At 38.3% G+C, this 26,986-nt stretch overlaps 1 protein-coding gene across 1 annotated transcript; it reads right to left on the bottom strand.

Moving 5' to 3' along the window:
* Positions 1-7,526: 7,526 nt before the first annotated feature.
* LOC115225886 (nucleoside diphosphate kinase) lies at positions 7,527-25,151 on the bottom strand. Its single transcript, XM_029796887.2, has 4 exons — positions 24,362-25,151; positions 11,877-11,978; positions 10,533-10,645; positions 7,527-8,734 (listed from the first exon to the last, which is right to left on the bottom strand). Exons 1-4 carry the CDS (start codon positions 24,536-24,538, stop codon positions 8,617-8,619), a joined length of 510 nt encoding a protein of 169 aa, XP_029652747.1. The 5' UTR covers positions 24,539-25,151; the 3' UTR covers positions 7,527-8,616.
* Positions 25,152-26,986: the final 1,835 nt, after the last annotated feature.

Below are 26,986 nucleotides of genomic sequence, written 5' to 3'. Positions count from 1 at the left end.
GAAAACTTTTTGAAAACTTTGCGTAGGTCTCTGAGCAGATATCGCCAAGCTTTTGGCACAATTCGATGCAGAATCTCTGCTCAACTTTCTGTCATGGTCAATGCGATGATCACACGCTACACACCTTTCTTCCAAGCACTGCGGTAAACAGGGGGAGTGAGCTAGATCGTTAAAACTTAGTGCGCATGCATAGCGCCTTCACTCTGCGGGCTTTAGCTTCGTTACTATGACAACAGTCCGGATTCTTATTGATCAGACCTAGATTGTGTGTGTGGCACCACTGCTTGACAATCGGTGCTGGTGTATTTACGTACCCGTAACTTAGCGGTTCGGCAAAAGAAACCGATAGAATAAATACCAGGCTTGAAAATATTAAGTACTGGGGTTGATTCGTTCAACTAAAACTTCTCCAAAGCGGTGTCCCAGCATGGCCGCAGTCAAATGACTTAAACAAGTAGAAGATAAAAGACATATATAGAGATATATCATATACACACACACATACATATATGCAGAAAGAAAGAGAGAGAAAGAGGGGGTGAAAGGCAGATAAACACATGTAGTCTTAATGCATATACTTACTTGGAATACAAACGATAAAGTACTGGATAAAGAGTGCAAAATAGTCTTGTCTTGACAGCTGTTTCGAGTGAACCGTAACTACGTAACTACGTTCGTTATATAACAAAGACCCCGTAGCTGTATGAAATAAAATGAGTTTCTGTTAGGTGAGGCCAGGTCCTCCTCATCGGAAGAATGTGGCAAAAGACGTATTTGTTTGCAGTATTTACAAATACAGAGATTTACAAGGGGTGTGGAAAGGGTTTAGGAAAAATAAGAATTTAATATTAGGGGGGAGAAAAGGAAGGAGAAGAAAGGTAGGGTGACGAAAGAGGAATTCATACAATGAAGACTCAGTTGATGATAACCAAAGAAAAGAATAGATAAAACAGATTATAAGAAAAGGAAGTAACGAAGACAGCAGGGAAGTCTGTCAAAGTACAGACAATAACAAGGAATGCAAAACGGTAGGTGGTAAATGTCAGTAGAATGGATAAGTAGATTCTAAAGAAAAACAGATGAGTCGAGATAAGACTATTACAGAATTCCTTTTGTTTATTTTTTAGTCTTTATTTCGTAATCTGTAGTTTGTAATCCATAAAGATATACTTTTTAAGCCTAATTGTGTTTCTGCACTTTTCTGCTCCCATACTCGCTCGATGTGGATCGTTCTTCTGGCCGACTTTCTACACAGTAGACACCTGCCTTGGACGAAGGAGTTGGAATTTTAGTTTTCGTTAAGCTCTGTTGATATGACCATGCTTGCGCTGGCTTCAGCGTTCTCCGACGTTATATATCTTTTATATGTAAAGTGTAAACGGTCGTGGAGGAAGCGTCGCGAACCACCATAAACAAAGGTTATGCTTTTAATTTGATGGAATTAGAAGGATGTTGTCTTTTACCAAGCTTCTCACAGACAAGACCATCAATTCGGGTGTGTGATGTTAGCAGCTGGACAAATTAAATGCAGCGATCCACCAGAACCATCCAACACCTCTTAATCGTAAAGGCATTGACTTTCAGAGCTGGCAGAATCGTTAGCACGCCGGGCGAAATGTGTAGCCGTATTTCGTCTGCCGTTACATTCTGAGTTCAAATTCCGCCGAGGTCGACTTTGCCTTTCATCCTTTCGGGGTCGATAAATTAAGTACCAGTTACGCACTGGGGTCGATATAATCGACTTAATCCGTTTGTCTGTCCTTGTTTGTCCCCTCTGTTTGCTCCTAGTGGGCAGTAAAGAAATAGGTATTGACTTTTATCACAACAATGTCAGACCGCACACTTCTTTGCAGACGTGTTAGAAGTTACTGGGGCTTGGTTGGGAACTTTTGTCGTATCCTCCGTATTCGCCCGACCTTGAACCTTCAGAATTCCACTTGTTTATGGACTCTTCAAAATTTGTTGGAACGACAGATCTTCAAATCTTAAGAGGACGTAAAAATTCGTTAGGAAAAGTTTTTTGCCAGTAAAGATATGAAATTCTTTGGGCAGGGAATAATGGATCTGTCCACAAGATGGCAGAAGATACTGGAACGAGACAGTTGAATAAATCGCTTTGTGTTTCAAACTTGTGTCATTTTCGCTTTTTAAAAAATGAACTTTTGGTCAATATATATGTATGGCCTGGTGGTTAAGCTATTGCACTCACGATTGCTAGCTCGTCGGTTCGATTCCCTGACTGGGCGGCGCGTTGTGTTCTTGAGCAAAACATTTCATTTCACGTTGCTCCAGTCCCCGCTTTCGATCAGGGGGGATAATTTGACCCGCTGACCTAGCCAGTGGGGTGACGTCATTTGAAGGCTAAAGCAATGCAGAATCGCATTGGGACCAGCGATGTGTAACATCTGATAGCCTGGTTGGTCACGTGATATATATGTAATCAAAATAAGCAACAGGATATCAAAAAGTGATGCAGTACGACCGTTTCAAGCGACTCCATTTAATTGAACAGTGCAATCATTACAGCAATTTAAAAGCAGGACTATCCTCAGCTGCACAAATAAATAGAATTTTAATCGGTTGGACACATTAATATAATTTTTCTCAAAAACTTTAACAGACCAAGAAAATGGAAGAAATCCATGTTGTCGCTATTATAGCTAAGTCTGTTTTTAGTTACAATAGCGAAAATATCGATTTCTTCCATCCTTTTGCTCTGTTAAAGTATTTGAGAAAAATTATATTAATGTGTCCAACCGATTAAAATTCTATTTATTTGTGCAGCTGATGATAGCACTGCATTTAAATTGATATAATGATTGTATTGTTCAGTTAAATGGAGTCGCTTGAAACAGTCGTACTGAATCACTTCTTGATATCCTGTTCCTTATTTTGATTATATATATATATATATATATATATATATATATCTAATATAGGAAAAAATTTTTCGAAAAAATTATATCAATGGCCAGCATATTAAAAAATACCTTTAAAGGTTAAATTTATAGATAACTTATAAAACAAGGGCAAAAGAAAAAATTCTAATGCCAAATATGCCGAAAATAGACAAATTGTCAATAACCATTATAATTTATCACTATTAACTTGCGTCTCGAAACAAGCCGACAGAAATTTCTGAAAAATTCCGTTAATACCGTATTGGTCCCAATTTTAGAGTTAATTCATAAGAATTTTCCCTTCCTCAGCGATAAATACGTAAGACATAAATGAAATACTTACTCATACCCACGGAAAAAGCAAGCACTAAGTCCTGAGCAGACCTAAGTACCCCAAATATATCCAAAATAGAAAATCATCAGCACATCTATTTTGGATATATTTCGGGTCCTTAGGTCTGCTCAGGACTTAGTGCTTGCTTTTTCCGTGGGTATGAGTAAGTATTTCATTTATGTCTTACGTATTTATCGCTGAGGAGGAGAAAATTCTTATGAATTAACTCTGAAATTGGGACCAATATAGTAATAACGGAATTTTTTAGAAATTTCTATCGGCTTGTTTCGAGACGCATGTTAATAGTGATAAATTATAATGGTTATTGACAATTTGTCTATTTTCGGCATTAGAATTTTTTCTTTTGCCTTTGTTTTATAAGTTATATATATATATATATATATATATATATATAATATATATATATATTATTTATTTATTTATTTATTTATTTATTTATTTATTTAGCGAGTCGCTAAATATTTAGGTCGCTGATAAAAACGTGAACACTTTAATAATTGGACTGAATCATTAATCAAGTAACCATGAAATACTTCTATGCGAATAACTTCACGTTCAATGTTTTATTCAGACACGCGAGTATCCACTGTTCAATAAAGATTTCTGGGAAGAAGAAAGGGTTTGAACAACTTGTCATGTTCCGTGATAACTTTGAGTAAGTAGAAGTAAATGAAGCTACGAGATCTACTTTTCACGGGCACTAGACGTAGAATACCATGGCGAGCTACTGGTAGGAAATTAGATATCGAATTCATGTGCCTGGCTCTCTCGTGGTCGCGGTGGACCTTGTCGCGTCTCGTAGAAGCAGTTAGAGAAGAGAGGTTGTTCGAATGGGTGTTCACGCTTAAATAGGCGATGTGCCACTAGTGATCACCTGCGTATTGATCATGAGTTTATGCCTCTGGTAAATTAGCGAAGGGGTAACTAACCATGTTCGCCTAGAATGTTCTGGAATATTCTAGATTGTTCGATCAGGATAGATAACCGTCGTTGATTCCCAAAGAATATTTTGTTGGCTTACGAATCTGTTTCAGTAAGCGTTTTCCACGCGCGCGCGCGAGAAGGCGCTGGAAAGTTCCTGGCTTGGCGTAAAAGAAAATACAGGAAGAACAATTAATAATAAATCTCTGAACGAGGTATAAACAGTAACTGCACGTAAATGTGAGGTATATCTGCCATCTCAATATGGTTATCCACTAAGGGTGGGTGTTACTGTAGCTTGTAGCCCCAGGAGAACATCTCCTCCAGCTGGCTTTAGGCACACTTTCTGTGCCCTATCGGTATTTGCAAAGGGAGGTCACCCTTCTCTCGTCAACCTAAGTGATACGCACGGACTGCAGTTTCTGGGTATTGACCCGTCATCAGCGTACGACAATTGGGACTCCTTTCATCGAAAACCAGTGATTGTCGTACGCTGATGACGGGTCAATACCCAGAAACTGCAGTCCGTGCATATCACTTAGGTTGACGAGAGAAGGGTGACCTCCCTTTGCAAATACCGATAGGGCACAGAAAGTGTGCCTAAAGCCAGCTGGAGGAGATGTTCTCCTGGGGCTACAAGCTACAGTAACACCCACCCTTAGTGGTTAGCCATATTGAGATGGCAGATATACCTCACATTGAAGAACAATTAGTTATCATTTTATTCGACATATTCCCCTCTCAGATTCACACACTCATTGCAGCAGTCCTTCAGTTTTTCTAAGCTCAGTAAAACAACTGGGAAGGTTGAGCCTCCAACCAGGCCTTACGTGACACCCTTAAAGCTAGGAATTTTTCAGTACTCCTTCGTATACATACACACATGCATGTATGTCTTTAAATACACATATATTTGTAATACTGTACAAATACCCACTTTATACTTAATATCTCGCTTATGAAAACTAACTGAACCAGTGTGTGTGTGTGTGTGCTCACGCCTTCACTGGCGTGTAATTTGTCGTTACAACCAAGCGCAGTACTTTTTCACGGGAGATAATTTGCGTGTGACCAACAATAGCAAGAGTTACGTCCCTTGCCTAACTACCCGTAATTATTGACGTTAAAGCTAAAAAAAACTTTCATTGTGGATTTTAAGTATGTGTACAAATATATGTTTCTCTCTACCGACACATTCACATAATTATGTAAGTTTATTTTTGCGCTTATTATTCTAGATATACCGTAGTGTATTTTGACGGGGATTTTCCTTAATTTCTTTTTTTCTCACCACAGCCTTGGAAAATTACGAGAGACTTTTTATGAATAAAATTTTTGGAAAATTCATGATTTTATTTTTCACTCCTCCTCCATCCAGACCAATTTTGGCCAATTTCTTTGGCACTACGCACTTAGAAACGATGGGAGATGCCTTTTCGGTAATATATATATATATATATATATATTAAAAGAAAAAAAAAGAAAGGGAAAAGAAACTTGAAAATATTTTCAGATCAAAATGTGGTTTAACCCTTTAGTGTTCGCATTATTCTGCCAAAATTAATCCCTTTTTATCCACATTGCCTTGAACTAATCAGGCATTATCTTGGTACTATGAGATTTTGATGAGGTAGCTGTTAATTTTTAAGATGATATTGTAGGATTGGTGTGAGAGACCAGATCTGGCCAGTTTGAACATAAAACAGGCAGAATACCTTTGGCCGGATATGGCCGGTTTAAATGCTAAGGGGTTAAGGGAGATTTGGCTGTTGTTTCTAGCACATCCTATAATCACCTATCTCGTTTTTTGCCTGTCTGACATATTGATGTGTTTCAATATTTTTTCCCCCAAACCACATCAAGGGTGGTTCATTACTGGGATTTAAGCAACAAAAAAAACAAAAATAAAATTGTAATTCAGGTTTTTATGGTAATTGTAAAATGAATGTCACTGTCAAACAAGCAGTTACATTCATTTCCAAAATTCTATAAAAAGAAAAAAAAGGGATGTCTGACCATGGGAAAACAGGTGAGAGTTGGCAACAAAGAAAATCCTTCCACAGAAAATCTGCTACAATTAATTGTCCGACTAATGCAAGCATGAAAAAAAAATAAAGATGGATGTTAAAACGAGGATGATAAGAAGAATCAGTAAATTATAAAAACTAATGCATCTTTTTAACCTGATACCAAACCCTCCTGCATCTGATTCTACGATACAAGTTTCCCATTTTAAAGTGATTCAAATTAATACATCACCCTCATCACTATTTAACGTCCATTTTCCATGCTGGCATGGGTTGGATGGTTTGACTGAAAACAGGTAAGCTGCACCATGTTCCAATCTGATTTGGCATGGTTTCCACACCTGGATGCTTTTCCTAATACCTATTTCTTTACTACCCACAAGGGGCTAAAGACAGAGAGGACAAACAAGGACAGAAAAACAGATTAAGCCGATTATATTGACCCCAGTGTGTAACTGGTACTTATTTAATTGACCCCGAAAGGATAAAAGGCAAAGTTGACCTCAGCGAAATTTGAACTCAGAATGTAACAGCAGACGAAATACGGCTACGCATTTCGCCTGGCATGCTAATGATTCTGCCAGCTCGCCGCCGTCCTAATACCAATTATTCCAAGAGTGTAGTGGGTGCTTTTTTACATGTCACCAACATGAGTGCCAGTTACGTAACACTGGCACTGATCATGACTACGATCTCACTTGGCTTCACAGGTTTTTTCAAGCATGGCATATCGTTAAGGGTTTCAGTCACTTGTCACCACCCAACATTTAAAGGAGGCTCTTTACGTGCCACACGACACTGGTATTGGCCATCACAACAATCTCACTTGGCTTGACAGGACTTCTCAAGCATGGCATATTGCCCAACGTTCAAAGGGTTACTTTTTATGTGCCACTGGCACGGGTGCTACTTACACAGCACTGGCATCAGCTACGACTACAATCTCACTGTGCTTGATGGGTCTCCTCAAGCGTGACACATTGCCAAAGGTCTGTCACTTGTCACTGCCTCCACGAGGCCGAACATTCGAAGATCATATTTCACCACCTCATCCCATGTCCACCTCTTCCACAGGTTCCCTCCATCAAAATGTAAATTGTATTAAGCACTGGTAAATCAAGTTTTGTAATTAATTAATCAATTAACTTTTTGGTAGGTGGTTCATCACCACCTCTTTCCCAGAGGCACTGAGAACCCTTGCTATGACAAAGCAAAGATCACCCCCAGTTCCATCATCCTATTGATTTTTTTTAATAATCAGTTAATTAAATCAATCAAGCAAATCAATTTTTTAATAATCAATTAATTAAATCAATCAAGAGATGCAATTGTCGATATAGCTTTTATTATTTAACAAATTTCATTACACAAGTTTCTGAAATATAACACAGTAATGTAACAGTCCCTGTGGGAGAGATTCTTGTAGTGTAGAGGTTTCTGTCTGAGATCTGTGTAGGGTAGAGGACCCTATGGTAGAGAATCTGTGGTAGATGTCTCTGTGACTGAGAAGTCCTTTTGGTGCAGAGGTCATTGTGGTAGGGATTCATATTGTGTAGAACTGCTCGCATTAGAGATCCTTGTTAGGTAGAAATTGCTCAAGTAAAGATTCTTGTGGGAAAGATTCATGTTGTGTAGAGCTGTTTGTGGGAAACATTCATATAGCATAGAGGTGTTTATGGGAAAGATTCGCAAAGTATATAAGTGTCTGTGTGAAAGATTCATGTTGCATAGATATGTTTGTGGGAAACATTCATGTAGTGCAGGTGTTTGTGGGAAAGACATGTAGAAAAGAGATCTTTGTGGGAAATATCTTTGTGAGATTGAAGTGTCTGTGGGAAAGGCCACTGTGGCATTGAGATGCCTGTGGGAAAGACCACTGTGTCATTGAGGTGTTTGTGGGAAAGACCATTATGGCATTGAGGTGTTTGTGGGAAAGGTTATTGTGGGGTAAAGGCCATTGTGGGGTAAAGGCCATTGTGGGATAAAGGTGTTAGTGGGAAATATTTTTATTGGGATAGAAGTTCTTGTGACAAAGATGCAATACAGAGATATTTGGGCAAGAGACCCCTGTGGAAAAACCCTTATTGTAGTAGCCCCAGTGGTAGATGACACTGTGATAGCAACTCCTGTAGTGTATATGTCTTTGTGGTAAAGGTCCTGTGTTGTAGAGGTCTTTGGCTAGAGATCCTTGAGGGGCAGAAGTCTTTGCATTGGTGGTTCCTGTAGTAAAGCTGAAGTAGAGATCCCAGTGAAGTAGTAATATCTTGTGGTGTTAAGATACCTTGGGGTGTACAGGTCCCTGTAATAAAGATCCCTAAACAAATAATGACAAGTCGGATGTGATGAGGCAAGATGGAGGAATTCCTTGATGAAATATCATCATTTCAAGCTGAAGTCTGTAACTACACCAAAATCATTCGTATCGCAAGTGTTCCGTTGCCGATTCCCAAGAGATGAGTTCATCAGAAGAAAACCAAAGACTTATTTCATGGTTGGCTGATGTCACAGAGTCACTGCCATGAACAATATTTCTGAAATGATGATCAAGAAATACAATTAGTGAACCAAGACAGTTATGAGAATCAGTACTCTGTTACAATAAAAAATAAATAGACACTCTCACAAACATACACAAACAGAGTGGTGTCACTGTATATGAGCATATTCTGTTCAAAAGCCCTGTTTGTTAACCAAGTTATTTCTTACATGTGTAATTGAAATACATATCAACAGGAGTGATCTGTTCCAAGCCAGACCCAAACTCCACATAATGCCATAAAATAGTGTTCTATCCGTCCATGTGTCCATAGCAAATGTGTAAAGGTATGTGTGCTGAAGAACACTTGCCAACCACAGCAGAATTGGTACCAGTGCGGATGCCACATAAAAAGCACTGGTGCCATATAAAAAGCTCCCAGTACACTCTGTGGAGTGGTTGGCATTAGGAAAAATATCCTGCTATAGAAACCATGCCAAAACAGACAATGGGGCCTGGCATGGTCCCTAGCCTTACTAGCTCTGTGCAAAACATCTAACCCATGCTAGCATGGAAGATGGACATTAAATGATGATGTGTGTGTGGGTGTGTCTACACATTTTTTTTCTCCCTTTTACTTGCTTCTCTTGTCACAAGTCATTTCTACAACTGACTGGACTGGAGCAATGTGAAATAAAGTGTCTTGCTGAAGAACACAACATGCAGCCCAGGCCGAGAACCAAACTCATTACCTCATGATTGTGAGCCCGACACTTTAACCACTAAGCCATGTGCCTTCACACACACACACAAAATGCATTACCTGGACCAGGAATTGAAACCACAATTTTATGATCCTGAATGAACCACCTTAACCACTAAGCTTCCAGCTATAATACAACTCACTCGGTGTACCCCAATGCTTATTTTGCATGTCTGATAGTTATTCTGTCAGTCTTTTCCTCACTGAACTGCCAAGTTAAAGGGACATAAACAAACCAACACCAATACACACACACAAATGGACTTCTGTACAGTTCTCATCAACCAGATTCACTCTTAAAGACACTTGTCCATGGTGCCATGTGGTGGAACTTGAAACCATGTTGGTGGGAAATGAACTTTTCCACCATACAGCCATGCATGCACCTACATATATATCTTATCTTGTACGACGGCCATGCTGGGGCACCACCTCGAAGAGATTTTAGTCAAATGAATCGACGCCAGCACTTAGTTTCTTTTTAAAGCCTGGTACTTATTTTATTGGTCTCTGTTGCTGAACTGCTAAGTTACCAGGATGTAAACACACCAACACCGGTTATCAAGTAATGATGGGAGACAAACATACACACAGAGTGTTCCAAATACTCGACCACAATGGATCATCAGGGAACACTTTATTAAAGGTACACAAGGCACAAGTGTTGCTGTGTGCTAAGAAGCTTGCTGCCCAACCACATGGTTTCGGGTTCAGTCCCACTGTATGGCACCTTGAGTAAGTGTCTTCTATGGTAGTCTTGGGCCAACCAAAGCTTTGGCAGCGAGTGTGGTAGACAGAAACCGAAAAAAAAAGCTTGTCATAAATGTATGTGTGTGTGTGTGTGTATTTCACTTCCATTACTGCTTGACAACTGGTGTTGGTTTGTTTACATCCCTGTAACTTAGCAATTCAGTAAAGGAGATTGATATAAGTAGCAGGTTTATATATAAAAAATAAAAAAAGAGTACTGGGGTTGATTCATTTGGCTAAATCTTTTCGTGGTTGTGCTCCAGTATGGCTGCAGTCTAATGACTGAAACCAGTAAAAGAAACATTTAAAGCAAGAAATAGTAAGAATAAGTGAGCCATACCTCCCCATTTCAATAGCATAGTCTCCTCGGATGGTACGAAGCATCGACTCCTGTGGTTTGGTGGCACCAATCATTTGACGGCACATCTGTACAACACCTTCCCCCTCCAGCACCTAAACAAGGGATTAAAATATGATTAATAAGCAACCCAAAGAAACACACACACACACACACACACACGCAGGCACACACACACGTACAGACAAACAAACAAACAAACACACACACACAGACATACAGACACACACACACAGACAAACAAACACACACACAGACACACACACACAGACACACACACAGACACACACACACAGATACACACACACACAGACACACACAGAGACAGACACACACACACAGACACACACACACACAGAGACACACACACAGACACACACAGACACACACACACAAATGATTCTCCGTTAGTTTCAATGATGGAGATTCACTCGTTTGATCTGAATTACCAGCTCCTGAATTCATACATAAGTGGCTGAGTATTCCAGAGACACATGTGCCCTTAACATAGCCGAATCAGCATCACACACACACACAGTGACTAGGAATATGTAGGTTTACCTACTCTTGTTTGATGGGGCTGGGGTCATCTCAGGTTTGTGGTCCCAGAGACATCATCATGCAAAGAGACAACCAAGTCTACCGGTGCCTGCCATTGCTGGCAGTCCTGTGCCAGCCCCTGCGCATCCTCCAAGGCAGTGCTTTTCAAACCTTTTGCTGGAGCAGAACCCCAAGGAAACATTCCACTGGCTCGAGGAACCCCTGTGCAATAATTTAATAGTCTTATGCACACGTATCTGCACAGGAGAATAAAAAATTACTGCCAAATTTAGCAGTTTTGTAACTTCTTGCAGAACCCCTGGACTGTACTGGCGGAACCCTGGTTGAAAACCACTGCTCCAAGGTAACGTTGAGCCTCTGGTGATCTTCCTTAATCCCATTCAGCCATCTGGCATAGGGCCTGGTACAGGACCCCTTCCAACCTGCAACTCATAGGATGATCTAGTGGGATATGGAGTACATGTTTTTAGCAGCGCATGCAATGGATAGCTATGGGGTGGGAGACTGCAAGCTGATATGGGCATGCAGTTCTTTGTTGGAAACGTGATGGTACCATCTGATATTCTCAAGTGTTCTCAGGGATCTATCAAAGCCATTGATACTTTTTGTTAGGGTCTTCAAGAAGACCCACTGATCTTATCTCCCAGAAGACAAAGCTCTGTATGTACAGCATATTGGCCATCTCCTTTCTCCTATCAATGGATCTAAAGACAAAATAAAGAAAAAAAACATGGAAAACATTGACCGATTCCAATATGTACTCACCATGGCAAAGACGGGTCCAGATGACATATATGCCACAAGCTTATCAAAGAAACTTTTCCCTTTATGTTCAGCATAATGGGCTTCTAAAAGTTCCTTGGTTGGCTGCAAAGGAGAAATAAGAAATACACAATTAAGAAAAGAATTTCATTTCATATTAAACCCTTTTGTTACTGTATTTATTTTGAGATGTTCTGTGTTTCTTTCAATTACTTTAAATATAACAAAGAATTTAGTAAAATAACTTAGTTATCATTAAGCTAATGTTAGGAACATAAACTGTGACTAAGGTTTGATGGAAGATTTTAATTCAAAACTTATGAAAACAAGACATTTGTATTCAGAGCCAGAGGCGGTTTCAGCCAGGTTGGTAATGAAAGGGTTAAACCCTTATGGAACCCTTCTTCAAATGAATAACATTGCACAAGTTGCTTCAAAAAATTTCGAAATTGATCAAAAAAATATGGTGTGGTGTTTCACAAAATAACTCCCTAAAGTGAGTTAACACTAACTTTACTATGTCCCTTAGTCTCATCTCCCCTTTTTGATATTTCCTACATTAACCCTTTAGCATTTAAGCCAGCCATGTCCAACCCAAATATTCCACCTGTTTTATGTTCAAACGGGCCAAATCCAGCCCCTCATACCTACTCTACAATAACATTCTAATAATTAACAGTTACCTCATCAAAATCTCAAAGCCAAGAGATAATCCATGATTAATTCAAAGCAACGTGAATACATAAGCATTACTTTCAATGAAATAATTTGAATACCAAAGGGTTAAATATATCAACACTAACTTAATTATCTCCTTGTCTTAAGTATTTCTAATTAACATTTTAATACTCCTTACTTGAAATGGTGGATGTTGGAAATGGTTAGCACCAACAGGTTGGAATTTCTGTTTTGACAGTTTTCAAGTTTCTTTTTTTTTTTTCACGGTGCCTTTGTAAATGATCTGGAGCATCTTTTTAACAAAAAAATTTTTTTCTAAAAAATAGTTTCTTTTAACCCCACCCCTATCATCTTCCCCTCTCCAGACTGATTTTGGTTGAGAAGCCTTTTTTGTCAAGAAAAAAAGGAAAAAAAAAAAGTAAACATTTTCAGATGGTAAATTTTCACAATTTTTTTGGCTAAAAAGAGTATTTCCAAGAGCACTGTGAAAAAAAAAAATCTGAAATATCCCCTTAAAAACGGAGAAGTTCCAACTTGTTGGTGCCACCTATCTCTGATGTCCACTCATTATGTTAATACTAACTTAACTGTCTGTCTCACCACATCACATGATCATGTGATCAACCAGACTATCAGATGCTGTTACACATCGCTGGTCACAATGCACTTTGCATCATTTTAGCCTTAAAATGACACCATCCCACTGGCTGGGTAAGCAGGCCGACATTCCCCACCAATCAAAAGAGGGGCTGGAGCAATGTGAAATGAAAGGTTTTCGTCAAAAACACAACACAACGCCTGGTCTGGGGACTGAACCCACGATCTAGCGATCATGAGTCCAATAGCCTACGCACTAGGCCATGCAATTTCATGCCTCACCACATAACTATTTCCAATTAAACTTTTTAATACTATTTGCATATTTACTCTTAATATGAGGGGTCCTGGAAAGTTCCTGGCTTTAGGGGTATCATGAAAGACCTGGTTGGGGGCCCAACCTTCCAAGTTCTTTAACAGGACTTAGAATAACTGAAGGACCATTACAATAGGTGTGTGAATCTGAGAGGGGAATATGTTGCATAAAATCATAATTAAGTGATCCTCCTGTATTTTCTGTTACCCAAAGCCAGGAACTTTTCAGCTCCCCACCCCTCAGCATGTCTAGAAAGGTTCAGACACAAAGTATGCTAGTCATTGTAGTGTGTGTGAAAGGAGAAAAACTTTTCTCTTTTATGATGATAGGGAGTTCAACACACTCAATAGCGAAGAAGATTCTGAAACACTGGTGTTTCAACATTTTGTGCCTTATCAGAAGCACCTGGACCTTTGAGCCTAAACCAACCTGCTGGCTTTGTTTATACCAGTGGTTCTCAGCCATTTTTCGCCTATGGACCCCTTTGATCCTTATTTTGCTCTACTGGATCCCCATAACTTGTCATGTTTAAAAAGATCCCATTATATTTTTATAATTAAATGTCATTAGGTATTGTATAAAAAAATTGTTCAAAGATTTTTTTTAATACTCTCAACATTAAATCTGTTAACACTAACGTAACTGTAGTTAACTTTTTAATACTCCCTACATTAACCTTTTTGATGCCAACACAGCTGAAACCATCTCTGGCTCTTTAGTACAAATGTCTTGTTTTCAACAGTTTTGAATTAAAATCTTCCACCAAACCTTAGTCGCAATTTATGTTCCTAACACTAGCTTCATGATAACTAGGTTATTTTATTAAATTCTTTGTTATATTTAAAGTAATTGAAAGAAACACAGAGCATCTCAACAGAAATATGGTATCAAAAGGGTTAAAATATATAATAGAGAAACAATTCTTAACCCTTTTGATACCAACCTACCTGAAACTGCCTCTGGCTCTGTAGTACAAATGTCTTGTTTTCATAAGTTCTGAATTAAAATCTTCCACCAAACCTTAGTCACAATTTATGTTCCTAACACTAGCTTAATGATAAGCAAGTTATTCTTTGTTGTATTTAAAATTATTTGAAGGAAACACAGAGCATCTCAAAAGAAATACGGTAACGAAAGGGTTAAAATATGTCAACATTATAAAGTAACAATTGATTCTCATGCAGTTAAATGTGATTTTACTGCATGAAACTCAGTTTGGCAGATAATCAATTATCAACAATCTGTTGCCTAATTACATCACCAAACAGACTTGTTACCTAATTAAAAATCAACTTGCTAGCAAATATTGGACAAGTCGACTGTGCAGTGTATTGTCACTCTACTAGATCTCATACCATCACATTTTTGAGGCCCAGCAAACATAAATCTTACTTTTTTCAACCCTCCCTCTATCTCGGACAAACATTATGTGGCCTTCATCCATCCAACATTCAATGTAAACAGGGAAAACAAATATTAGTGTTTGATTTGTGTGTCATCTAACAACTGAGGAAGATGCATGGCTTGGTGGTTAGTGTATTTTGCTAGTGATTCTAAGGTTGTGAATTTGAATACTGGAAAAATCAATCAAAGAATCTGTTGGGACCACAAAAGTATGGCCCCAATGGCCATCTGCAATGCTCAGGACAACTTGGGATCTCTGAACAAAACCTTTATTTCCTATATGTATAAATCATGGTGTTTTTACACTTTTTTACCATAAGAGAGAATTTATCTCCATGGTAACTGCAGTGAATTTGCGCAGTTAAAATATGACACAAACATATTTTAACTAAACTAAACTTTGCACATATATATATATACAGGTATACTTTGGCTTAAGTCATTTTGATTTAAGTCATTCTCAATAATAGGTCAATTTTCAAAAATAATATATGGAAAAATTAAAATCAAGTTGAGTCATTTTACTCGACTATATCTGTATGCCACAAATATTGGTATCATAAAATCACTAGAAAACCATTAAAAGCACATCAAATCAGGTTACTGTACAATAAATAAGAATAAAAGCATATAAAATCATATTAAAATATGTACAGTAAATGTTAAGATACACACCATAAAGTAATGTAGCTTAGTGAGCAAAATCATGAAATCAGTTGTGTTGTCTTATTTATCGGTCTTTCAGAGCTCATATTGCACTGCAGTTCCAATATCTACTGTTAGGTGTCATTGTTACTCGTGATTTCTGCGACTGTTTTGAATTCAGATTTGGTTATGTCTGTTTATCGGTTCCTATGAATATTCATAGTGAAAGTGCTAAGCGTCATGCTATAATGCTTGAAGATAAACTGGTTATGATAAAGTGTTATGGAAAAGGTGAAAAAGTGGTACAATTGCATGGCCTTTGGGGATTAGTCCAACAACTGTATCAATGACTACATAATAACGACAAGATTTTATCAAATCTGAAACCCCCACAGATGAAGAACACTGTCATCAATAAAGAAAGAGGCAAAATCTTTGAAGAAATGGAAAATCTTCTTTCTCTTTGGATTGTTAGGTTGAAGTGTCAGTGTGCTACTATTAGTCAAGAAATTATTCAAGAGAAAGCTTTGTCTTTGTCTGAGGACCTGAAGAAAAAAATATCCAGACGAGAAAGATGTAGAGTTCAAGGCAAGTCAAGGATGGTTCATGAGATTTAAAGAGTGAAGAAGTTATCTCTCCATTATGAAGCAAGGTGAAAGTGTGTAAAAATTAACACTTCGTTCTCCAAGCTTAGATCTGAAACCAAATCTAAGGATTTTTGGTCATCCAAACAACCACGATCAACAGGAGCAAAAAAAGGTTTTCTCTGTCCAGTCAAAAAATGATAAATCATCTCCCTTTGACCTACGACCTCAGCCATGTCAGGTAAAGTTCAAATGGACAGGAGCTGACCTATTTAGACACAATCTCTGCTGCAGTATGTCTGTCCTTCTAGCTGCCACAGCGGTTATAAAATACTGTGGTCAACAGAGAGACGGACAGAAAGGCTTAGGACACAGACAAGAAAGGCTTTGGTAGACAAACTGAAAGGTTCGTGGCACACTGGCAGAGAGAAGGATTCATGGCAGACTACTTTCTCAGATGAATGACATGCACTCACACACGAAAACATATTCAGTTCTGACATATCACCTCCACAGATGTGCCCCGCTTCTATTTCTAGCAACTCGTAGCAGTTGTCAACAATTACATGTAGTAAAGAATATTGTATACCAAAGACAAATGCAAGTACAGTAAATAAATTATTTTAACTATGAATCGATGTCATTTATTTGTTTACTTCAAAGGCATCCACATGCCTATCACATTTGTTCACCTTAACACATACTGACACTTAAGTCGTGTCTCCTGGAACCAATTAAGGACACCGGGTGAGGTATGCCTGTATACACACACACACACCCAAGACAGGCTTCTTTCAGTTTCTTATTTCTTTACTGCCCACAAGGGGCTACACACAGAGGGGACAAACAAATGGATTAAGTCAATTTTATTGACCCTAGTGCGTAACTGGTACTTAATAAATCGACCCCAAAAGGATGAAAAGCAAAGTCGACCTCAGCGGAATTTGAACTCAGAATGTAGCAGCAGACGAAATACCGCTAAGCATTTTGCCCAGCGTGCTAACGTTTCTGACAGCTCGCTTCTTTCAGTTTCTGTCTGCCAAATCCACTCACAAGGCTTTGGTCAGCCAAGGGGGCTATAGCAGGAAACACTCATCCAAGGTGCCACACTGGGACTGAACCTGAAAACACAAGGTTGGGAAGCAAACTTTTTACCACACAGCCATGCCCACATCTTCCGCACAGTCCTTTAATCAATGATATACAGATACAGACCCTAATCAATAATTAAAAACATAAGTGCATTACGACATTGCTATTGATTCCTGCCACAATCAATAATGCTGACATAACTAAACAAGCAATCATAATCATCATCATCATTATCATCTGCTTGGAGGGAGGCAAGATGGCAGGATTGTTAGCATGTGTAAGTAGCCCCTTGTCTGTGTAGCCCCTTGTGGGCAGTAAAGAAATAAGAATTGTTAGCATGTAGAGCAACATGCTTTGCAGTATTTCATCTGTCTTCACATTCTGAGTTCAAGTTCTGCCGAGGTGGACGTTGCCTTTCATCCTTTCAGGGTCAATTAAATAAGTACCAGTCACGCACTGGGGTCTATGTAATCAACTTAATCCCTTTCCCAAATTTGAGGCCTTGTGATTCTAGTAGCAAAGATTATTATCATCTACTTAACTACTACAGACTGGTTGTTTGCCATACCAGTGGACTGCATGGGGCAATCCAATGGTATTTCCCCCCTTGTATCATGGTCCTTCAACCATAAACCGCACAGTGGTTGGACATGTTTTTGCAGAAGATTGCAAATGAGCAATGTCATTTGTATGATGGTGGTGTTTCTGTTGGATGCATCATGTAAGTGTACATGAGGCGTAGGAGCGGCTGTGCGGTAAGTAGCTTGTTTACCAACCACATTGTCCGGGATTCATTCCCACTGCGTGGCACCTTGGGCAAGTGTCTTCTACTATAGCCTCGGGCTGACCAAAGCCTTGTGAGTGGATTTGGTAGACAGAAACTGAAAGAAGCCCGTCGTATATATATATGTGTGTGTGTGTGTGTGTGTGTATATATATATATGTATGTCTGTGTTTGTCCCCCCCCAACCTCGCTTGACAGCTGATGCTGGTGTGTTTACATCCCCATAACTTAGCGGTGTGGCAAAAGATACCGATAAGTCCTGGGGTCGATTTCCTCAACTAAAGCCGGTGCTCCAGCATGGCCATAGTCAAATGACTGAAAGGAGTAAAAGATACATTAAAGAATGATGATATAGAGCAGCGCTTCTCAACTAGTGTTCCCCGGAACCCTAGGGTCCTGCAAAAGTTTCCTAGGGGTTCCCCGAAAAGAGTGAGATAAGCTAATGCTAATTTCATGATTGTAATATTATTACACATGCACAACATACTACTGGTTATTGTAATATAGATGGCAAGTTGGTGAATCGTAAGTACGCCAGGCGAAATGTGTAGCCCTATTTCATCTATCTTTATGTTCTGAGTTCAAATTCCGCCAAGGTCGTCTTTGCCTTTCATCCTTTCGGGGTCGATATATTAAGTACCAGTTACGCACTGGGGTCGATGCAATCGACTTAATCCATTTGTCCATGTTTCTCCCCTCTGTGTTTAGCCCCTTGTGGGTAGTAAAGAAATAGGTATTTCATCTATCTTTACATTCTGAGTTCAAATTCTGCCGAGGTAGACTTTGCCTTTCATCCTTTCGGGGTCAATAAATTAAGTACCAGTTGCGTACAGGAGTTGATCTTATCGACTGGGCCCCTCCCCAAAAAATTCAGGCCTTGTGCCTAGAGTAGAAACGAATATTGTTATATAGATATCATCCTATCTAACCTATAATGTTATCAAAAATTATAACAACCATTATATATATATATATATATATATATATAGTTACCATGTGAACTACAATGAAAAAAATATGAGAAAGATATGGTATATAACTTTTTTGTGCAGGGGTTCCTTGAGCCATCTAATCTATTTTAAGGGTTACACAAGAGTAAAAAGGTTGAGAAACACTGACATACACACACACATGGAAAAAGGAAATTAAAAACCCAAGTAAATACTTTATAAGCACTTTGTAGGGATCAAACTTGGCTAACTAAACTGTCCAGTGAAAGCCACTGTGATCCATGTCAGCTACAAAATTACTTTCCACTGTCTGTCCAATTTGTAAATCCAAAGTTCAAACACTGAATAATTTTAGTACAAGGTCACAAAGTATAGAACGACATTCCCATTGTGACCAAAATAATTACCTGCTGAATAGCCTCTGTCTATTCAAATTGGTCAGCAACAGTTTAAATGGGGTAGGAACTTTGCCATAGACATTGAAGTTGATGGGTGAGATTGAATTGCAATTCCAATACGATTTTATAAATACCATTCCTAAATAGGTCTGCTGAAATAGCTCCCTTGCAGTTTGTACTAGTTAAATACTGTTAGTTTTACTACCATCTGTCTCCCCTTAACGTATCATCTATTCTAAGCAGTGGGGTATAGCTTTGATAAAGATAGGAAGGTGTCAAATTTCTCTCTCTCTGTAGAATCTTACTTAACCAAATACAGAATTAATTAATATGCACAATCACTGCATTGTATAATTTTGAAGAGCCAATCTATCTGAAATGCACTGAACAGATCAAAGAATTCTCTGTTCTTTGTGTTTTTCTTCTATACTCTGTGACCTTGTAATACATATCATATATATATACCTTTCATCTTTTACTTGTTTCGGTCATTAGACTGCGGTCATACTGGGGCATCACTTTGAAGAATTTTTAGTCAAATATATCAACCACAGTACTTATTCTATCTCTTTACTCTTTTACTTGTTTCAGTCATTTGACTGTGGCCATGCTGGAGCACTGCCTTTAGTTGAGCAAATCACCCCCAGGACTTATTCTTTGTAAGCCTAGTACTTATTCTATCAGTCTCTTTTGCTGAACCGCTAAGTTACGGGGACGTAAACACACCAGCATCGGTTGTCAAGCAATGTTGGAGTATAAACACAGACACACAAATGTATACACACATACATATACGCATATATATATATATATATATATATATATATATATATATATATATCACGGGCTTCTTTCAGTTTCCTTCTACCAAATCCACTCACAAGGCTTTGGTCTGCCTGAGGCTACAGTAGAAGACACTTGCCCAAGGTGCCACGCAGTGGGACTGAACCCGGAAGCATGTGGTTCATAAGCAATCTACTTACCACATAGCCACTCCTGGATGCTTTTGCCAAACTACTAAGTTATGACGGTGTGTAAATACACCAACACCGGTTGTCACGCAGTAGTGGGGGACAGACAAACACACACACACACATGTACGACAGGCTTCTCCCAGTTTCCATCTACCAAATCCACTTGCAGAGCTTTGGGCTATAGCAAAAGACATTTGCCCAAGGTGCCATGCAGTCGTATGGTTGGGAAGCAATATGACAAGGTATAAATAATGGCCATTACATATTTCTTTATTGTAGTAAATTCAACTGACAGCCATTTCTGAGAGTCATTATACGTTCATTCATTGATTGGTTTATTCCATCAGTTGAGAAAAATTGAACTTTAAAGAACTAAGGGTATCCTCTGTGTGTGTGTGTGTCTGTGTGTGTGTGTAGCTTAGTGGTTAGGGTGTTGCATTCATGATGCATTATTTTCTTGAGCAAAACACTTCATCATTTCATGTTCCTCCCATCCACTTAGCTGCGACAGACCAGTTGCGTCCAGTGGGGTAGGTGCAATCAAGGCCAGCACTAGAAAGAGTAGGGCTCAGTTAGAGAATCGTCAGTGGGGTCCTTCTACTCTGCAAAAGCTGAAGACTGATGTTTTATGCTTCGTGTAGTATTCCAGTCCCAACCAAAAAAGTGTTGAGGGCTTGGGGTTCCACTGTCAACCACAATGACATACTAAAAATGCATCATAACATCCTCTGCTCATGCGTGTGTGTGGGGCCCAATTTCAACAAGTCTGTCTAATTGGTTTAAAACCGGCCCTGAGTGCAATGCATATGCCACAGAATCCAGAAAACCAAGTTCTTGGCTTGAGATAAACCTTTTAATTTTTCACATATCATCATCATCATCGTTTAACATCCGTTTTCTGTGCTAGCATGGGTTGAACGGTTCGACCGGGGTCTGGGAAGCCAGGGGCTGCACCAGGCTCCAGTCTGATCTGGCAGTGTTTCTACAGCTGGATGCCCTTCCTAACGCCAACCACTCCGCGTATACAGGGTGAGCCAAAATTAGTGTCCCAACTTGAGTCTTTGAAAATCCAACAATTTCGTAGGTGTCGATCAAGGAAGTTTCTTACACATTTGTCATAATAAGGAGATGTTCCATCTTGCACAAAGATTTTGAAATGATGGTTTCGAAAATACTGCCAGATGATGTTCTCACACAACACCAGGTAACGATCACCATTCATCGTCTCTTGTTGAATATGGAATGCACAAATTCCTGAAGATAATATCACCACCCAAATGACAAAAAAAGGTGAGTTGACATGCTTTTCCCAAACCATTTTAGGGTCATTTTCTGAATAATAGAAGCAGTTATAGCCATTGATGTGAACGGAAATAATGGATGGTTGCTTCATCGGAGAAAATGAGTCGATCGAAAAATCTGGAATCTCTGGCTTCTGGCAGCATTCTCTCACAGAATTCAACAGGTCGAATAATCAATGACATCAAGAAACTGTAGAACTAACAGACATATATAATTGGGACACATAAAGTTGGTGCACTAATTTTGGCCCACCCTGTATGTATATATATATATGTATGCATATATGTGTGTGTGTGTGTGTGTGTGTGTGTGTGTGTGTGTGTGTATAGGCGCACGAGTGGCTGTGTGGTAAGTAGCTTGCTTACCAGTAGCATGGTTCTGGGCAAGTGTCTTCTACTATAGCCTTGGGCCGACCAAAGCCTTGTGAGTGGATTTGGTAGACGGAAACTGAAAGAAGCCCGTCGTATAACTGTATGTGTATATATATATATGTATGTATATGTGTGTATATGTTTGTGTGCCTGTGTTTGTCCCCTAACATCGCTTGACAACCGATGCTGGTGTGTTTACGTCCCCGTAACTTAGCGGTTCGGCAAAAGAGACCGATAGAATAAGTACTAGGCTTACAAAGAATAAGTCCCGGGGTCGATTTGCTCAACTAAAGGCAGTGCCCCAACATGGTCGCAGTCAAATAACAAACAAATAAAAGAGTATATATATAAATTTAAATAAAGGTAAAAAAATTGATATTAATTTGATTAATATCAATCATATTTGGTGGTACATTTTCTCTGCTGGGAAACCTCCGTCGTCATTAATATCTCTTACTCTAAAATTATTTTACTTCGAGTTTCCTGTTACCTCAATGTTATAGATATCATACAAAGGTGTTAAGGTGACACGAAAATGTACAAAATGCGGAATTGTTTTGGCGAAAACGTATCTGACGCGACCTATACAAGCTCTTACGATATGTACGTACGTACGTATGTATTATTATGTATGTACGTACACACAAATACACAGAATGTAATACCCACCCACCCCAATTTAACGAAATTAGGATTTAATGGACCGAATAAATTGTTACATTTTGGTAAGGGTAAAAATCATATATCCTCCTTATAATTTAAGAAACTGGCCTATATAGATTATTCCAAAAGCTCGACAAATATTTTATACTATGAATTAATGTCAAAGAAGATATTTAATTTTAAGATTATCTTAAAGAATTTTTTTTTACATTAAAAATATTTTACAAGGAGTAAAATTATCCATTTATACTCTTTAGCCGACTCCAGCATTAACTAAGACACCTTGCACGTATCACCTTTAAGACCACTAAATTAAGGGTATATATACACACACACACACACACACATATATATATATGTATATGTATATATATGTATGTATATAGGCATACCTTTACAAGTGTGACCCCCTCCCCGCCTCATCTGACTTTGTTGCCTCATAACTTACAGAAAAATGGATATTTATCTACGAAATTTTCCACAAATACACTTCAGATGGTGTAGGTTTCGATTATATCAGAATCCTTTGAGAAAAACAATTTTTTTTTCTTTTTTGGTGGGGAGGGGAGGAATGGGGAGAAGAGTTTCGAAACATTCACACGAGTCGGATAGTGTCGACCTTTGCCTTGGGTATCCGTGGTACCCCAGGGATTTTTTTTTCTTTTCAGTTATTCTTAAGTAATCAAGTATAAAACAGTTCGACTTCTACACGAATGAATACGGTATATACACAATATACACCTCCATACATACCCATATATACACACCTATATACCCACTTATATTCACACACACACATATATATATATATTCATACACACACACATATATATTCATATACACACACACATATATATTCATATACACACACACACACACATATATATTCATATACACACACATATATTCATATACACACACACACACACATATATATTCATATACACACACACACATATATTCATACACACACACACATATATTCATACACACACACACATATTCATACACACACACGTATATATATATTCATACACACACACACACATATATATTCATATACACACACACATATATATTCATATACACACACACACACACATATATATTCATATACACACACACACACACACACATATATATTCATATACACACACACACACATATATATTCATATACACACACACACACACACATATATTCATACACACACACACACACACACACATATATTCATACACACACACACATATATTCATACACACACATATATTCATACACACACACATATATATATATTCATACACACACACACACACACATATATATACTCATACACACACACATATATATACTCATACACACACACACATATATATACTCATACACACACACACACACACACATATACTCATACACACACACACACACATATACTCATACACACACACACACACACATATATATATATATATATATATACTCATACACACACACATATATATATAGGCGCATAAGTCGTCTAAAAGTCCATAAGTTAGGGAAAAGATGGAGTGATGTATATAAAGCTTTGTCCTTGAGTGAAAAGAAGAAACCGGCTTTTAGAACATCTCCCAGTGGGACATGGAAAAAGAAACTTATCAATCTCAACAATTAATAACAATACCAACAACAACAACAGAAATAATAATAAATTAAATTAAATTAAATGACTCGAGCATCTTACTTACGTAGATAAATTTACAGGCTACTAATTTGAATCCTTTCTTTTCGAATCGCTGAAGAATTGGGCCGCAAAGGGCTCTTTGTACTCCGTCGGGTTTGACAGCAACAAAACTCCTCTCGGGTACCTGACCCCCAATCACTGAGAACATATTAGCGAACACTGATAACAACGTAGATAACATCTTGCCGGGGTGTGAAAGAGAGCTGACGATCTTATGGCCGTAATCCGATTAACAGAGGAATAAAAACAGCAATAATAATAACAATAAAGATAATCTGTAAATACTCGTTAATCAGTGTTCAATTTCGTAACCCAAGAAGTACTTCCCTCCTTCTCAGGGCCGACGGTGAAGTGCGAGATTTGACTGCTATTTCTAGTTACTCGCGCGACCACGTGGGGGTCTACGTCGTAATTGCCAAGTGGTCGGTTGGTTTTTAACCCTAGGTCAGGTCTCGTTGATGCCGTTCTATGACGAAAGATGCACCAACCGGGATCACACCTTATTTTTTCTTTCGTTTTCTTTTCCCTCGCTTTTTTTTTATTTTCTTGACGCAGTGAATCTAAGATTACTTCATCCAATGTATTCTTCTTTTTAAATTCTAAGATGTTTATCTTATATATGAGATTTCAGGGATGTGTTAGCTGTTGTTTCTCGCAGCGGCAAGGTGTGACGACACCTTTGTCGGTTCGGCGCGGTTTGGCGATGGATTGATGGATTAAAATAAGATGAAGCAGAAGATTCGCTGAATAAATTGCAAGAAGAAAAGCAGATGTGCAAAGGGAAATAAGTCAGTGGTAGGTAGGGCGAGAATTTAATTAAAGGTATTCGAGATAAGATTTGGAGAACTTCCGAAAACAATGAAATAATTAATTTTCTTGGAATCATTCTTCGAGCTGGTAGTTCATGTATTGGAAGGTTATGTAATCGAATTGCTTCTAATATATACGGGTGAACGAGAACCATGTAGGTATATCTACCTTACATGTTTGTGTGTGTGTATATATGTGTATACACAAACACACGCATATATATATAAAACGAATTTATTGTATACTGTGCTCATATGCACTATGTGGCTGTGGTAAGTAGCTTGCTTACTGACCACATGGTTCTGGGTTCAGTCCCACTGAGTGGCACCTATGGCAAGTGTTCTCTACTATGGCTTTGGACCGACCAAAGCCTTGTGAGTGGGATCTGGTAGACGGAAACTGAAAGAAGCCCGTCGTATATATGTATATATGTGTGTGTTTGTATGTCTGTGTTTAACCCCCAAACATCGCTTGACAACCGATGCTGGTGTGTTTACGTCCCCGTGACTTAGCGGTTCGGCAAATAGTGACCGATAGAATAAGTACTAAGCTTACAAAGAATAAGTCCAGGGGTCGATTTGCTCAACTAAAGGCGGTGCTCCAGCATGGCCACAGTCAAATGACTGAAACAGTATATAGGTGTAGGCGTTGCTATGTGGCACGAAGCTTGCTTCTCAACCACATTGTTCCAGGTTCAGTCCCACTGTGTGGCAACTTGGGCAAGTGTTTTCGACTATTGCCTCAAGTTGACCAAAACTTTGTTAGTGGATTTGGTTGACGGGAACCCCGTCATATATATACATATATATATGTGTGTATATATATATGTATATGTATGTATGTATGTATGTATGTATGTATATATCAAGTTAGAAAACAGAGAGAGACCTAATGGATACAACTTAATTTATTAATTAATTTGTATCCATTAGATCTCTCTGTTTTCTAACTTGATAAAACTGTTTGATAACTTATGATATTCTATATGATATATTCATTGAAGAATTATCTTTTCAAAATTTCATATATTAAGCCAGTGTATCTTGGATAAATATCCCTATAAGAAGTTGGAATATCCTCGTTGTGACTATATATATAATATATATATCATATATATATATATATTATATATATATATATATATACATATATATATATATATATATATATACATATATATATATATATATATATATATATATATATATATATACATATATATATATATATATATACATATATATATATTAATATATATATATATATATATACACATACATACATATATATATGTGTGAATATATATGTGTGTGTGTGTGTATATGTATGTATGCATGTGTATGTATGTATATATATCTGTGTCTGTATTTGTCCCCCCAACACCATCGCTTGACAACTGATGTTGGTGTGTTTACATCCCTGTCACTTAGCAGTTCAGCAAAAGTGTCCAATAGAATAAGTACTAGGCTCGCAAAGAATAAGTCCTGGGGTCGATGTGTTTGACTTAAGCTGGTGCTCCAGGATGGCCACAGTCAAATGACTGAAACAAGTAAAAGAAAAAAAACACATGTGACTGTGTGCTAAGAAGCTTGCTTCCCAACCACATGGTTCTGGGTTCAGTCCCACTGCACAGCACTTTGAACAAGTGTCTTCTCCTATAGCATTGGACCAAACAAAAGCATGTGAGTGGGATTTGGTTGATGGAAACTGAAAGAAGCCTGTCCTATGTAGGTGCTGGTACCACATAAAAAGGACCCAGTGCACTCTAATGTGGTTGGCATCCAGCTATAGAAACCAAGCCAAAATAGACATGGAACCC

This window comes from Octopus sinensis, linkage group LG28 (genome assembly GCF_006345805.1).
Source record: "Octopus sinensis linkage group LG28, ASM634580v1, whole genome shotgun sequence".
NCBI lineage: Eukaryota > Metazoa > Mollusca > Cephalopoda > Octopoda > Octopodidae > Octopus > Octopus sinensis.
Note: the sequence above shows the minus strand (reverse complement) of the source record. Positions and strands in the feature narration are given on the sequence as shown.

What these genes read in the sequence shown, in the direction of transcription:
- LOC115225886 (XM_029796887.2), bottom strand. Translation starts at nt 24,538, where the DNA reads ATGTTATCTACGTTGTTATCAGTGTTCGCTAATATGTTCTCAGTGATT. An exon ending in CTGGACCCGTCTTTGCCATG is followed by an intron (nt 10,646 to 11,876) that starts GTGAGTACATAT and finishes TCCCTTGTTTAG; the next exon opens with GTGCTGGAGGGGGAAGGTGT. An exon ending in TATGCTATTGAAATGGGGAG is followed by an intron (nt 8,735 to 10,532) that starts GTATGGCTCACT and finishes TCATCATTTCAG; the next exon opens with AAATATTGTTCATGGCAGTG.